The sequence below is a fragment of the Chlamydotis macqueenii genome, chromosome 5 (assembly GCF_036417535.1).
Source record: "Chlamydotis macqueenii isolate bChlMac1 chromosome 5, bChlMac1.mat, whole genome shotgun sequence".
Lineage (NCBI taxonomy): Eukaryota > Metazoa > Chordata > Aves > Otidiformes > Otididae > Chlamydotis > Chlamydotis macqueenii.
In genome coordinates this window covers 6215471-6232230 of record NC_141560.1, presented here as the reverse complement: position 1 = coordinate 6232230, position 16760 = coordinate 6215471, and the positions used below count along the sequence as shown (strand labels likewise).

The window sequence follows — 16760 nt, the reverse complement described above, 5'->3', positions numbered from 1 at the left end:
TCAGAAGACCTTTGTGATCACATGTTGCTCACACAGCAAAGCTGTCAGGGGCTCAGTACTCTTACAGACCTTCTCCTGAGCCCTCCAGTCCATTACCAACTCACACAAAGAGTATCATAGGGAGTGCCCCAGAGAGTGATGGACACAAAAGAAAACCAGAGAGTCTGAACAAGGACATGGATTAAGACCTATGAGAAGACAGTTTTTGAAAACATCCTGTACATAATTAACATCATTGCTAGTAACTTTGAAGTAATCAGAATCTCGCCAGAATCATCATCAGATAATGTACAGCACACAATATGGTATATGTCAAAGGGGGCACCACAAATTAGGTAAATTTATCTCCATTGCTCATGAGGTGAGCTTTAGGTGTGGGATTTGACAATACAATCATGGTGACTAAAATCATTTGCTACTGGATGGTAGCAAACACCATCCTATCTTGACAGAAATAAAGAAAACCCAGTGAGCCTGTGCCTATAAGGCAGGATGAGCACACTGGAGGGGTATATTTTCACCATTGTTTCACAAAGATATTAAATAACGCTTAACTAATAAATGCTTCATGTGCGAGTTACAGGAGAGTCAGTGTTCACAACAAGGGATTCAGCAGAGCTGCATGGTTCAGGCAGCTTTTTCCATTGTGGTACCATCAATCAAAAAACTTGAGGCTGGTATCAAAGATGAGTTTTCTATCTATCTCAGGTGTCTTTGGAGTGTGGATTACCTGGAAATAACTCACAAGTAAAGCTGAATTTGATAGACTATGTTGTGTGACACCTCTGTTTTAACACAGAAGTGGCTAAATAGGAGATTCCCTGGTAGTCTTTGCCCTCTGGATAGCCATATTTCAGCCAAGTGGTTTGGAGTAGTTTTCTTGTTCTAGCCCAGACATTCTTGCTTGCTGTGTTAAAGCATATGTTGCCCTGAAAGTAAAATTTCCTATATAATAATGATGATCTTGAAATAGGATGCAAAGCAATGAAAAAGGAGAAGTGGATTTCATGCCTTTGTTTTCCAGTAATTAATCATACTAGGAAGCTCAAAAGAAGGAAGTTATTGGTCCACACTGTTGAGATCTGCCTCAAGTACTAACTCACCACGCTATACCATGAGTTTTCACCTGTGGCTATCAGGGCACACAGAGGCTCAAGATTCCATGGGACCTTGCGCGTACAAGTGCGGTTGATGATGATATATCATGGATCATGTTTGCAGAAGTTGTCCCACAAGACATCAAAGCTTACAGGGCAGAGAGAGGACAGTACACTTGGTTTGTAGCTACTTCTGAAGTGATTTTTCATGACCATATAGAAACAATCATACGATTTCTCTTTCTAAAGCCAAATCTTGCTGGTCTTAGCCTACAGTATCTCCACAATAGAATTGTATCATGCAACCCCATACAGAATAATGTCTTGTTCTTTAAAATCACCCTTGCTACAGTGGAGTTTATCTGAATTCACAGCAGTCACTTATTTCCAGTGTGATCTGGCTGATCTTGAGCATGTTGTTCACACTGGCACCTTTGGCTCCACACCTCCGAAAGGACACCCCTGTCCTTGGTCCGCCCTATCTCTGAAGGGCCATGGGGAGGTGGGATTGAACATTCTGGACTCAGGCAGCAACAGGATGGCTCCCAGAAGTAGATCCTGGACTAGAGTGAGGGTAAGGGTGGCGATTCCCTGGGAAGATAACACAAATGGGAATGCTGGATGCTACTTCTAAGCCTCTTCATCTTGCAGTGTGAGCTTACCCTGAATTCACTCCCTCTTTGCATGGAGACAGTAGAAACATGCTAAGTCTTCAAACCCAAGCATAAGCATGCTGGAGTGGAGGGGGTCTGAAGCATGCTTAGGGATCCTGTGACACAAAGATTGCAGGCTGGACATCTGTTCCTGCAGCAGGGAAAGAGCCAGAGAAGTCTTCTGGCTGAGGTGGTTACTCTCCACTTTGCAGCTTGACCTGTCACGTCACAAGAGAGAGGTCCTGGAAAGTCCCCTTCTGCGAGACAGTAAACTCCTTACTTTGACCTGCCAGTGCCGGAGCTCCATGCAATGCAGGAATGATCCTGCACCATTTACTTGACTCTTTTTCCTCATCTGTGAAAGGATGGCAAGGATGCTGGTTCCCAGTACAACTGGGAAGTGTCATAGATCCTGCCTTCTACTTTCACCTTTTGTTCTGTTTCATGCCACCACTGCTCTGGCTAACAGCAAGGATCCCTGCCAGTTCACACCACCTCTGTAAGCGCCGGTTACTTCTGTCAGACAGCAAGCAAGCAAATACAATGGCACACCAAAAAAAAAAAAGGGAAGAAAACCAAAATAAGGCACACAGAAACCTGCTGTGTGTTTATTTTGACAAGTGTCATTTAGAAGCAATAAGCTGTGATCATCCCTCCGGCATGGCTGCAAACAGAAAGGAGCCAACTGAGTAAACAAACCCCCGTGCTCCGGAGCGGAGTGCAGCTTTTTCCTCTGGGTTGGGGGGCTGGCGGAGAGAGGGGAGAATGGGGAGCTTTTAGGATGTGCTTTGCTGTGGGCTGTCTTTCCCCTCTCCACCAAGCCTGGAGGTGCAGGAAGAACGCTGGTTCCCACGGCGGGTGCGTTGCTGTGAGGATGCTCTAGCGAGGAGGGGATGCAGAGGAGGGGGATGCTCGCTGTGTAGGGGGGGAGCTGCAGGAGAGGAGAGGGAGGCGTGTGCCTGCCTGGAAGGGGGCATTTCCTCCCTTAAACACACACCAGCCGATGCCTACCCTGCTGAAGCGGTTAAACGGGGGAAGAGCAGCAGCCAGGCTGGCAGATTCCTGCCCTGTGATATGCCAGCCACAGGGTGACGCAAGGGTTGGAAGGCTCCAACTAAACAAGCCATTTTCACCTGCGTAATAAGCGCCAGTGGAGATACAGCAACAGCAGCAGCCGCCGCGGCTCCCAGTCCCCGCAACCGGCCAGACCCCGGCGCGCCCGCAGCATCATCCAGCCCTCGGTGGCCACCGCAGCTTTTCCGGTGGTTTCCGCTGCAGCCTGAGAACCGGAGATCAGCGGCCACCTTTGCAGGCAGCATGTCAGCCCCGCCGGACCCCCAGGACCTGCTGCTAGCGGGCACTGGGGTGCACTGGGCTGCGGACGGGGCGGACCAGTACGCAGCTGGGGCTCCGCTGCGGGATGGAGATGGGGCTCAGCAGCGGGAACAGCTGGTTTTCGGCTCCGCAAGGGAACACCCGCCCGTTGCCATGGCGACTGCATCCCCAGGTAAAAGGCGAGGGGTACCCAGGGATGCTCAACAAAGGGGCCCTGGCAGCAGCCTCTCCTGGTTATCTCGTCCCCGTCCCTTCCCTGCTTCTTCTCCCAGCCTGGCTGCTTGGAAACATTACTAACGAGTTAGTGAGCCTGTGTAGGAAAAGAGAAAATAACGAGCGATTGCGGCCTTTGCACATAATAATTTTTGCTGATGTGGGGGAGGGAGAGCGCAGGACCCAGCCAAGTTCTCTAAAGCTCTTTGCAGTTTGCTAGGCACAGGACATCCAGACTTCAGTCAAATGTTGGAGGGTATTTGATTTCAGCTGACTTGATGGGGCTCTGTCCTCATTTATCGTACACCTGTACACATCTGGAGTGACAGATCTCAAAGGAGTTACTTCAGAAATTCCCCATGCACCTGGAATTCCTGCATGGCCTCTTAGGTTATTTCAACATGAAGCTTTTAATGGAGTGCCTATTTTGAAGTGTTTGTATATTTTCTGCATGCTTTTGAGACACATCCATTTAATCATGGACTTTCTGGTTGCTGTGTTTTCCTCTTTTTGTTTTTTTTTTTTTTGGTGTATTTTACTTAAGGTACACTTAGTTTAGCTAGGGTCTGCAGGTTCATTGATTTTCAGTTTACTTTTGGGATGTATTTGGTTTCCCTTGGTTTAGGGTTCCTTTCTTCAGTGATTGTATTAATAGCAGGTGTGTATCTAATAATGAACCCTAGAAGGCTTCAGCTTCCAGTAGCTCCTGGTGGAAATATTTTGGGGAAAATGGCTCTATTACTTCTTGGGGACACTTCCCCACCTTCTTTCCCATTGCTGCCCGTCAGAGAACCCAAATAACCCAGCCCTGGGGAAGCTGGTGGATCCCATCTAGATTCCTCTTCACCGAGAAGTAGATGTTTCCATTATACAGCCTGACAGCATTAAACTTGTCTGGAGTAAGTTGAGGGTCAGGGCTTGGGACGGGAGTCGGTCTCCGTTATGCAATAACTGCAGGAGCATTAGGAACTGCGTTTTTGGGCTGAGTCCTTTCTAATTCCCTCCAGTCAATCAGCACAAAGAGTAGCTGGCCAGAAACAACACAGGCTGCGTGACTACGTGTATTATTCCACTAATACTCATCTGTATGTTTTTTTCGGAGTCTGAATGTGCGTCTGTGCGTGCGTGTGCTCTCAACATGGATGTTTCCCTGCTGCTGTTCTGTCTGCTTGATGCTGCTGAGTTCAGTAGTAAAATGGGATCTAACGCCCATCGGCTGATGTGGGAAATGTTTTGCTGTTTTGTAGCTTTGGGCAGGCAGCAAATCTGCTGATGTGCTGCTCATTCGCTGATCGGAGTGGTAGGTTGTGAAACGTGACTTTGTACTGGAGAGAGAGGCAGATGGCTTGTAATGTAAGGCTGTTCTACGTGCAGAGGGTGTGTATGTGAAGAGGGGCAGGATTGGGATCTCCAGCTAGGGCTGCCTCAACAGTATAGTGACGTGAAGAAGGGGGAAAGGATCTTGTGAGCTTTTGTTGTTCACTGATGGATAAAAATGTGGCCATGCTGAATCTTCGTGTATAGAACAAAGAGGGGTGGTCTCTTAAATTGTCTAAATCCCTCTTAAGTTGAATGACTGTGATATTGCTTACATTTAATGAACGCTTCTTTGGGCTTAACCTGATCTGTAGATTCAGGCACATAGTATGCAGAATAGTCAGAATGAAAGAAAGAAAGAAAGAAAAGAAAAGAGAAAAAGAAAAAAAGAAAAAGAAAAAAAAGAAAAAAGAAGAAATAACAGGAAAAAGAGAAGGAAAGAAAATATTTTTTGGCTTTTGGAATCCTCTGCAAAGGGGATTTACATGTGTTTTTTGGCATGTTTCAAACTGTGGCAAGGTGGAGATAAAGTGAGCAATACAGACCTCTTTTGGTGTTTGCTAGCTGTGGATTGACAGACTGTCAAATTAGCAATCATAAGAGTAGTAATGTGTTTTAAACATTTCCTGTTCTGTTGTTTCTGTTTAATAAAGTAACTGTTGTGGGTTTGTGTGTGTGTCTAGCAGATCATGGCAGACAGAGTAGCATCCCAACCAGTGCAGTCCTGCGCACGCAGTCTTTTTTCTGTTTGTGGCTGCAGCACCTGTACTTCTGTTCCACATTACCTAGACAGCTACAGCTCCCGCTCCCTTCACCGGGGGAAGTAAATAGCTTCCCTGCTCTCTCTGTATGACTAAATATTCTTCAGTTACTGAATAAGAGGTCTGTCATATTGCTGAATATCTAAAACTGTCCAATATTTCAGAAAACTCTTTCATTCTCCTGCTCAGAGGGGGATTTGTGTGTGTTCCTAAGCTGTAGGAATGGACTCAGTAGGAGATATTGAGCTCCAGCAACTTAACAACCCTGCCATAAACTGCCTTAAACTTACAACACTCCCTCTACAATGGGGCACCTGGGGACACTTTAGACAAGGAACAGTGCATCCAGACAAGAGTGAACTGGACAATATGTTTCCAGGTAGTTTCCTGACACATCCCGTATCTTTTCCCACCCCTCCAGACCAGTCCTCTTTGTGAAAAACATGGCTGTGGGCTTTGAGGCAAGAGCAGGGTTTGGAGACTGAGAGGTTCTCCCAGCGTGAAAATAACTGAAAATAAACAATGGGAATTTATCACAAGTTATACTGAAGTTTTCTTATACAACCTAAAAATTTGCAAACTTTCCCTGGTCTCGCCTTTTGTTTTAAGTTTGAAACTCAGCCAGGGATTGTTGAAAGGTTCAGGAATATTTTCAAGCTGGCTGTGGGCCCGGCTTTGAGCCAAACTGGCTTTATGTCAAAACCTTGTGAGTGGTTTCTGAATGACGAAAAGCAATGGATTTCACTCCCTCTTCTTCAGATCAACCAAAATCGGCAATGATTGGGACTGCAGAAAAAAAATTCCCATGAGGAGTGGAAAGCTCTGAGATTTCTCAAGCAAAGTCAGGGCAATGAGGAGCTGCAGACCCCACGTCTGCTTCTCCTCCTGCAGAGCTACAATGAAGATCGGCTCCAGTAGCTTCTGGGCAGGGACAAAGCAGTTTCTCTTGCTTTTATACTTGGCCTCTGGGGTTTGCAGAAAATGTTTCTCTCCTTCAGATGGAGAGTTTCTCATCTTCCCAAAGATTAATTTGATTCAGGTTGAGGAGCTCGGAGGCAGCTTCTGCAAGGGCTGAAGACTGCAGCAATCCTGAAAGGCTGGTGAGCAGTTGCGTGTTGGTGAAGGGAGCCCCATGTCACCCAACACACCATCTGGTCACAGATTCTGTTATTTATTTTTATACATCAACAGTGATTAAAATTCCTTGAAAAGAATGATTTCCAAAAATATTACACAGGCAACTGGGCATTCCCCAGGATAAATACATATGGTTTCCTTTAGAGAAATGGTAAAATGTAAGAATGGACTGTACCTCCCTGGCGCAGGTGTGCTTAGCTGGGAAAAGAGGGGGAAAAGGGCAGGAACTCATACAAATGGTGATTCCTGGGTCAGGATCTGGGAAGTTGTAAGCTGCCTTGTGCATTGGTGGGTATCTGCAGGGTGATTTACAGGTGGCAGTGGTCTGCCCCTACATCTGTGTAGCTGAGATTGAGAGAGCTACCAGTGAGCCTTGCCTGCTGATGCTCACGCCAGGAGGCTCTTTGCCTTCAGACTGGCCACAGCAGTCAGGACATCCCTGGCAATCCTGATCCATTTCCAGCTGACTCCGAAGACAGGTTGCAGGTGGGGTCCAGTTGCCCAAAGGAGAGGTGGCCAGTGCCTCAGGAGGTGGCATTAATAACCGAGACATGTCTATGGGGACACCATGGGATGGCAAATAAGGCTATGGGAACTCTTCTGGAACAGCAGCCAGGGGCTGGTTGGGATCCCCAGGGGTGCCTCAGCGGCACGAATGTCCTATGATTATGGGTCTGAATGGCACCCATGTGGTATGTACCAGCGAGGCGACGTGGGAAGGAGAGATTGGAAACTGCTTAGATGAAGCAGATGAGTTGAGGAGCAGCCTCTGCCTGCCAAGGAGCAGTGAGATACCAAATCCCAGGAGTGTTCCATGCTCTGATGGGTGTAGATGGAGCGCTCAAGACCATGAGTGGTCCTGGTTGCTGCTGCTCTGTGACAAGGACAGACTCTCTAGGCTCAGTGCTTTTAGTAAAGACATTTTAAAAAACCTTTCTAATTTACATGATTTTTAGAGGTCGAAGTTTGAAAACATGTGCTGTGGACCTACGTGCTCTCGCCATGAACTAACCTACCAACTCCTTGCCAGTAAGGGACACCAGTGAGGTGCTCCTAGCATAACCGTGTGTTTGTACTGGTAATGCTTCATCTGTAAATCTCAGTTTACTGAGCGAGTGAGTTACCGGCAGCTTTACACCTCAACATGAAAGAGGTTTTTGATGGTTTTCAGACCACCATCTCCTGGGCGGAGAGAAGTGGGTATGAATGTGAACGTCTGCACTGCTTGGGTTTGGCACTGATGCTTTTTAGGGATGTCAGAGCACAACCAATCGCAGCAGGTTCCCCAAGGCAACTGGCTCAGCTACTCTTTATGGCCTTCCTACCCCTTTCCAAGTATTGCTTTAGCAAGAGCTCCCCCTCCCTAAGTATTCATACATACATTCAATATACTGCTCAAGGCTGCATGCACTGTAAAGGTCAAAACCTGATTTTTCAAGTTGCTTTAGAAAGAATCTTTATAGAGTGGATTCACTGACCTAAGCATATGCCACAGGGGACCCTAAGTAGCTCTTTGGAAATACGTCCTCAATTGCCAGGCATTTTTGCTCAGTTTTAGTCAACTGAGGCCAGATTTAGTCTCACTTTGAAAGAGTATATATTTGTGCTAATTCTATTATTGACATTTTAGTCCTTCCTGATTTAGATAATTGAATTTATTTTTTCTCTGCTCCCTGGATTAGTCCCTCAAAACCTCTGACATACTTGTGTGAGTGAAGGTGATGGAGATCATTTGGTGCAGGCTCTGCCCATTCCCTGGAGTTCTGTGAGTGCAAGCAGATTTTTTCAGAGAGGGGCAGAAACACAGGAGGTTTCTTCTTGGATCCTTCTGTTCCTGTAATTATGAAGCTTCATCACAGCCCACAATCAGTCACCTAATAAAAAAATCCTATTGAATTACCATCCTTTGTTCCTGCTTGAGCAAAGTAGGAGCAATGGCTCGTATTGGGTTCCTCCAGCAAGTGCTCTGCATCTCGGGATAAAAAGTGCTATCAGAGGTGCATAAAATCTTCTGGTTTAAAATCTGTGCAGCAATGTAGTTCTCAACTCCATACAGATCAAAATGCAGCTGTCTTTGCCCTGTTCCCCACAGGGATGCTGGTAGCTCCATCCCCGCTTTGACTTCCATGCTGATGAATTTTCTTCAGCCTTCAGGGCTGCAAATGGGTTGAGGAAGAGGATGAGGCAGATGAAAGAGTGGAGTAGTACCAGAGAGGGTAACTCACCTGCCTTATTTTAATCTTCATCACTCAGTAATGAAATGTTTTATTTATAGGTGAGGAACTGAAGAGAAGAGGGGAGGAGAAGAATGGCATGGAGGGGAGAGGCTTTGGATGTCCCAGTTGTAGCAAGCTTTGAGTTTTGCATGTTGCAGTATTTCCTGGGCTGCAAATCTCCTCTGGGCTGGGTGCTTCAGTATATCTCACTGACGTAAGGATCTTGGATAGCACATCTGCCTCCTTTTTTTCCTACAGCTCTGGAAATGCTGTTCAATGACATGTCTTACACCTTATTTTTCCCCTCAAAACTATATTGTGCAGTAGTGTGCTCACTAGTGTTGTGTGCAGCTCGTGCTCTCAGTCTGCCTGGGGGCAGCGACCATAGCAAATGCCTGGGTGCTGTTTCTGGCTCTGTCCTGTCCTCCTGAAAAGTTCAGGCAGTTCCCACAGGTCAGTTTATCATGTCTTCACAGACTTGCATGAAAGGATGCTGGCCCAACTGTGTGGCATGGATTGGCCCGCGATGCTCAGGATTAGCGTTTGGCTCTGCTTTAGGCCCTGAAATCTGATTTGGCCCCAACATCTGATTATTTTGTGCACATGTGATTTAGCTCAAAGTTCCTGAAATACGCATAGAGTTGTACTGCAGGTCCACATCATCCACAGGGAACAGAGGTTTTTAAATGGGTGACTTCTTAGGAATTTGCCTCAGTTTGCCTCCTGAGCAGTCGGTACCTCTAAAATGGGCCAAGTATGCACTAAGCCTTTTTCATTTTTAGTGTAGCATTTATGTCCTTGTGTCTGTTTTTCCTGTTGTATTCTCTTACTACCGGATTAGAGCTGCTTACAAAATTCTGAGGGCTCTTGTTTTTCTTGAATTGTTCGTTGTGTTTTTAAAAAGAAAAAAGGTCATCACATAGCAAACCATGTTCCAAGTAATGAAGCATTATTTGTAATTAGTCTTCTAATTTAGGGAAAGTAAATATATGTGCTGCTGTAGACTTGGCATGATTCAGCACTCAGGAACACACCTCACATTTAGTATTCTTGTTTTCTAAGACACTTCAGATTTATGGTCAGCCTAATCTTCTAAGAAACGCCATACCTTCAACAGGGAGAATAAATTCTTGGCACTCATCTGCAAGACAAGACTCAAAAGAGAGGGGACCTTAATCACCTATTTCAGTCCTCATTGTTTCAATAAAGTATTTATGATCCTAATTATATGGAGCATAAGTGCATTCTTAACTGCTTTAAAAAATTAGGATGGTCTTAAGCATATGCTTAAAGGTGAGCATGTGTTTGCTGAATTTAGAGATAAATGAAGTAGGAGAGATATAATGCATAAATTGGCTTTATTACCCATTAGACCAGACTGCTTCAGGTCACTTGTGTGTAAAATGGAGGCACCAGCACTTACGTCTTTCATTACAGCACTGTGAAAATTAACATTTAAACACATTGAAAACTTAGAATGAAAATCATTATAATGTTTTTGTTGTTTAATTGGATCTATTGGGTGTGTCCAGGTGAGACTAAAAATTTTTGGAAATGACTACAGCCTTCATAAGCCTGTCTCTTTCGAATATTAAGGTGTTATCTCATAAGCATTGCCTTTATACTTTAATATTCCTTAAAAGTGGGCTTTTCCATCTTTATTTAAATAACAACTGCTAGAAGAGTGCATTGGATATTTCTTTCACTGCTGTAATGAGAGACCTGCCCTTGATACAGCCTCCAATTATCACGAGACCTTGTATCAGAAAAGGCAGCCGGTTCTTTAGAGATTATTCTGACACAATTGCCGTTAACAGCTGCAGCGTTCCCAACATCTCCTTCACGTAGCAGTGACTCCTGTCCTGGATGCAGTGCTGCAGCGGGGTGTTTGCTTGGGTACAGGTGAAGATGGAGCGTGGGAGGATGCTCACCGAAGGATGCTTTCTGTGCCAGAGTGACTCCCATGGAGTTATATCAGCTCGAGGCTTTACTGTGCCATTCAGGACATGAATTAAGTCTTCTTTGTCAGCAGTGCTCAATTTATTAACTGCAGCTGATTTATTGTTGGTAGCTTTAAAGACATTGAAGGGCTTGTTAATGTGGCCAGTAAAAAGTAAATGTATGGGGCAGCCTTGTCAGGCTGGAAATCTTCCTGCTCCCATCCCCTGGGGATCTTGTGATTCTCTTGTCTCTGAGGTTTTTTTTTTTTCCGTGCAAATATCACTGCCAGTGCTGGCAGGGCTTTGTCTCTCAAACACAGCCCAGGGTGGTTGTCCCTCACCCCATCAAAGCACCCTTCTTATGCCCATTGCAAAGCCACAAATCCAAAAGTTATAGATCTCAACGACATTCCCCAACCTTACCCTGCCTGCGCTGCGTTAGTCACTGGCTGTACGACCAAACAGCCTAAAAATCCTCACCCTGGGCAGCCCCTGCAGTACAGCTGTGCAGAGAAAGGCTGCAGACAGCCCGAGCCATCGGATTTTCTTTTGCTGAGCTTGGCCCCTTACACACTGTTCCCAAAAACACTCGGGGGTACCTGTAAAGGAACTGGTGGAGAGACAGACTGCAGTTATGGCTTGCAATCAGCAAGGGAGTTTTGCCTTTTACAGGCCTAATCCTGCCCGCAACTTGGAGGCAGCGAGGCTGATGCGGGGAGGATGCCTACACCCACCATGGTGGGTGTAGGCATTTTGCATGCCAGGCAGGTGGGGAGTCCCTCACCCCTCCATATAGGTCCCAACATGCACATAGAATGACTTTTGGGCTTTCCTCAGGATCTAGGCCTTTGGCCTGCCAAAGAGCTTGGGATTAAAAGCATTTCCAAGCAGAGTTGCTCTGCTGGCTACGTCTGCCGCCGCTGCACAAGTGTTCACCCGCATTCGGGTCAGTGACGTTCCGCTGCCTGTGCAAGGAATGTGTACCGATGCCGCAGCCAAAGTGGAAAGTGACAACCTACAGCAGACAGACCTGGGGAGCACAGCATCTTCTCTCCCCTCTGATCTACTGAGCAGCATCCCCATGTGCTTTGTGGGAGGGTGTAATGAGGTTTCATGGGTACCATGTCTCCACTGACGACTGATGTATGAGGGGGTTTGAATTCCAGTAAGTCTTAATTAGGTCTTTCCCTCGGTGCCCTTAATTTAGAGGCAAAAGAGATGCACTTGCTGTTCATATGCATAGGAAATGTTCTGCATTTCAGGACATTTTCATTCCTGTTGACTTCAGCAATGAAATGCAATGCAGCACACTGGAAATTAAACGTGCACTTCAGCTGAACTGGAGACTCAACTGCTCTGTGTGCAGGTGTAGCTGTATGATATGCACAGTAATCATCTGTTATTTGCAGACTGATTGTAGCAAAAAGGGAGATGCCTTTTCTCACTCCTTATAAAAGTTATAAAAATGTGGATCCCAATTCAGCTCACCATTTCTTCATCTCTAGTTTGTGCCCATCTCTATTTTTGGATGTATCACATTTGAAAGTTTGTTTTTTTTTTTTTTCTTTTTATTACAAAGGTTTATATTTTCAGTAAACATTAATGACCAGATAGATGCTCTAAACTGCAATATTGCTGTGCACTAAACTTTAATTGAAACAGCTGCCTTTAATGTGGGGCTGACCTAAAACTGAGGCTGGTTCCTCTCTTTTGCAGCCTTTGCAGTTCTTTAAAAAAGCCGTAATGCCCCATTCATGTTGTTGCTATTTTCTTCACTGCTCTAGTGAAAGTATCACTGTGGCTGGATAGAGAATTGGTTTCTCAGGACCTCCTGGTTATCCTGAAAGGCTGTGTTTATAATCTGTGATTTTCAGACCATAATTAGTTTGTAGGAAAGGTGTTCGGCCCAAAGGCAAAGCTCCAAGATGATGTGTGAGAGTCAGGAGAAGTCCCAGAGGGGTCAACCTCCTGTGAACACGTTGTTTCTGAAAGAAATAGGGTTCCTCACTTTTCACTGATCAGAAATCCTTATATCAAAATGGCTGATAAGGGGCATCTTGGTTACAGGCAAGATAGATAGGATTTTAACACTGCTGAACAATTTGGAGTAGATCTTTAGTAAGTGGTATCTAATTCTCTACTTTAAAAGTTTCATGTGTGTTTAATGTGGATACATTGCATGCAGGACTGAAAAGTCAAGCAAGCAAATAATTGTTCATGTGCACAGATGTGGAGTCACTGAGTAAAAACTGGGTTACCTTTACATGGATGAAATGGGAACTCTGCCTTTGAAAGTGCGTACCTATCTCTGCTGATGCCAGGAAAAAGGACGGAATTTTCTGGAATTTAAATTTTTTTAGAAACTTACCATCAAACAAAAAAATCTTTCCACAAGGGATACATGGATTAAAATAATATTTTTAAAAATAGTGAAATCTTAGAAATCCATGTATATGTTTTCAAATTATTCTCAAATCAATTCATATGATTTGATTTGGTTGGCAGCAGTGTTAGACATGTACCTGGTCTACATTTAGTTTCATAGTAGGACATCTATTCCAAATACACATAAATTCCATTTAAAAAGCACTAATTCTGGCCCTCGTAGTTCTCTATTTTATTTTAGAGTTGCCATGCCATGCACATTTTTTCAGAGTTTTTTTTTTTTTTGTACCTTAAAAAGTACTGCTGGAGATTACAGTGAGCAACTATCATAATAAAAGCCAGTTGCCATTTTGGGAATTTTTTTTTTCCTTCAAAGTCTTTCTGACATTAGCCCTTATAATTTGGTTGCTGTGTAGTAGAAGTTCAGGTCAGAACTAAGGAGACAGGGTTGGGGATTTACGCTGTGTGAAATATATGCAATCTCCTCTCACTTTGAACGTGGTAAACAGACCATGTATAATCTCTGGAATATTTAGTAGATCTGTCAGGCCATGAAGATGGCATTTGTAATATTCATCTAGCTACATGTATTTTTACATGGTTGTCCATCCCTATGACATCCAAACTCTATTCAAAAGCAACTTGAGGAGAAAGGGCTGAACAAAGAACGAAAAGAAAATACATCATTCCCAGTAGGAGATTTCAGAGTTTTGGCTTCTTTTTTTTCCCCTCTCTCTCTCCTCTTGCTTTTTAATGAATTGTTCTTCTAACCTACTTTAAATCGCGCATCTAGCATGCTAGATGTTTTGCAGATGAATCACACTGTGCAATGCACTTATGCATATCTGCTGTGCAAGTACATTGTCAGCTTGTATTTGATAACCTACCAGCAGACAAGATTTTTTTTTTTCTTCTGGAAGCTTGGGATACTGGCGTCATTCTCCAAATGAGAATAATGCAACAACTGTTAATAAATCAACCTGGGCCCAAGGATGTTTCACCACTTTCACTGCCTCCTTGATTAGCATTATCCTCAGAGGTATAAATTAAAGAGGAAAATATACAATCTGGGAAGCTTTCCAGCATCATCATTGAAAATATGAGCTCGATGCTTTGCTGAGATTTCTTTGGTGGAGGAATGCTAATAGCAATGCTGAAGATGTGCTCTGATTGCACCCTAAAGAGTAGGAAGATGCACAGAATGGCTTTGTTCCTTTTTCCTTTGTCATCAAGATAATTTCTAATGCGATCTGTGCAGGATGAATCTCAAACTACAGTTTCTGCACAGGTCTGTGAACTGGTCCCAGAAGTGCAGCTTTGGTTGCTCCCTTTTCTACTACTTGTTCTCGTAGTCTGACGTCTGCATAAAATATGTTACACATTTTCCCATCTCAGCTTACAGATAATTGCCTGCAGCTGTTAGCAGAGAGTGGACATGGTCCCTCTGCTGTATTGGTCAAAGCCTGATCTTCAGCAATAAGGATTTCAGGAATTTCTTCTGGCTGTTCCTACAAGGTGTCATCACAGCCGGGTGGTAACTCCTAACGCCGCCCTCCGTGCCAAAGGAAGAAAAATGTGCTGCAGAATGTGCTGATTTGCAAAAAATATTTCACAGGGAGGGTTTGATTTTAGCAAAGTTCTCCAGCTGTGCTAAATGAGCAGAGAAAGGATTTTCAGCGTATCAGCAACATCTTGGAAATGAAAATGCCGCATCCTCCAGCACTTTCCTAGGAGTCAGTTTTTGCCTGCCCATAACCTGCTAGGGTCTTTGGTGTTTACTGGAACTGGGAGTTTGGCAAGACTGTAGTACTTGGCACCTTGCTTTATAACGTCTCTGCGTTTCTATTTGTTTTCTCTTGGCCAGCTCACTGCCAACATCATCCTCTGCTTTTGAAGAGATGGTGAAAAGCGCAGAACGCAAGACTAAGCTGGTGCTCCTCAGGTTGCATTTTGGGGACGTGTAAGGAAATAAATACATTTATTACTATTTTGCTGATGGGACAACTGATGCACAGTGGAGTCAAGGGTCTTATGAATAGCCCCCAACAGCTGCATTTGAACTAGTCTGGGTCTGCTGAGGCCCCGGCAATGCCAAGCTGCTCCAAAGGGGTCTCAGCTTCATCATCAGTGACTCAGTTTGTGGGGCCTCTCAGGCTGAGACTCCAAAAAGTCTTCCTGAACTTCCTGAAAAATGTAGGGCAGCTATTTTTACTTAGGTGCATGAACATAGTGTTTTGGGTTTGTTTTTTTTTTTTTTCTGCCTGTTTTTCACTTTTAAATTCATATTAAGGATCCTCAGTTATGTTTTGCAAAGACATTCACCCTTCCAGCTGAACAACACAGAGGGAATACCATGTGTGATTTGCCGCCTCTACTGACATTGCTAAATTTGCTGAAGCAACGTGTTTCAACATTTCCAAACATTTTTTCATGTGGAGCTTTCTCCTACATAGAAAGGTTTGTTGTTTTCTCTTGATTTGAGATGAAAAGAAAATGGAAAATAATATGAGATTTTCCCACAGGACAGAATTTCTTTTGCAATAGCTCCGCTTCCAGCTAATATCAGGAAAAACACAAACAACTGTGATCAGTGTGCTTAATTTCAACCCTACATTTGCGCCTTATTCTTTGCTGTTGCTGTCTGAAGAGCAATGACATCAACACACTTTACTCTCAGTTTGAAAATACCCATGAAATCAGAGAATTACTGCACTAGCAAGTAGGATGTGTTACCACCTATTTTAATACACTCAACAGGAGTGTCACCTTGGTTCTCTGTCACTGCTGAAAATGAAGTTGTCTCCTGGTCCAGCCCATCTAATTGCTGCTGACCTATAATATCAATCAGGTTCTTCTCTCTTTATGATGACTTTGCCACCACCATGGTAAAGAAAGCATGAAGCCATCAGCATTCCCCAACCTAGCAGCTGCCCAGCATCCTTGGATTCAAATAATTATATAGTGCTCCCTCCCTTACTCACACAGAAATGTGACTTGCATATCAGTGCCGAGCAAGGGGAGGAAAGCCAGTGAAGACAGCAAATCTGACTCCTTCTTCTTAGGCTCTGTGCAAGACACCTTATTTTTGAAAAGCCCTCCTCTTCTGACTTTGTGTGGGCAGGAAAGCAGTGCAGGCTCCTCTGTGAGCAGGAAGTGAAGTCTTTAGAAGCCATCAGGTTCCCTTTCCCAACCCTGCACTTGGAGCTGCAATGACAACTGCTTCCTCAGCCTTGCTGTGCTGTGTGTTTTAACCAGCATTTTAGAAAATAACAAACGTTTTCAACCAATTTCAGACCCATTTATCTGCATGGTGGTAACTGCCAGAGAAGGTAAGATCTAAGGCTTCCTAGGAGTCCTCTGCTCCTGCCTGCGCCCAGCACCAGGTGCCCCAGGATTTTGTGGCCTTTAGAAGTGAAAAAGCTAGATGTGAGCAAAGCATCATCTTGCCTCCAGAGTTCCTTGCTCAGTTATCTGGTCACAACTGCTCTGCTGTGCCAGGTACAAACCAGTTTCTGAGAAGATGGGTTAGAGGAGCTGGTTTCTAACTTTTTTCAACAGAAAGTTGAGAGGGAAAGGGGTGTTTGCTCCTGATACTTGGGGCAAAAAACCAGGAGAAACGAGCTGCACTAAAAGTCAGTTTAGGCACAAGGGCAAAATTGTATAAATTGGACAGGAGTGTTCAGGCTGGGGAGGAATCATAGAATGG

General features: G+C 44.5%; 1 protein-coding gene across 1 annotated transcript in view; it reads left to right on the top strand.

Moving 5' to 3' along the window:
• Positions 1-2794: 2794 nt before the first annotated feature.
• Positions 2795-16760, top strand: part of RTN1 (reticulon 1) — a 117630-nt gene continuing 103664 nt past the window's right edge. The window contains exon 1 of the mRNA XM_086748416.1: positions 2795-3257. Within this exon, the coding sequence (XP_086604542.1) occupies positions 3068-3257 (190 nt within the window). The 5' untranslated portion in view covers positions 2795-3067. The remainder of the gene's footprint in view (positions 3258-16760) is intronic.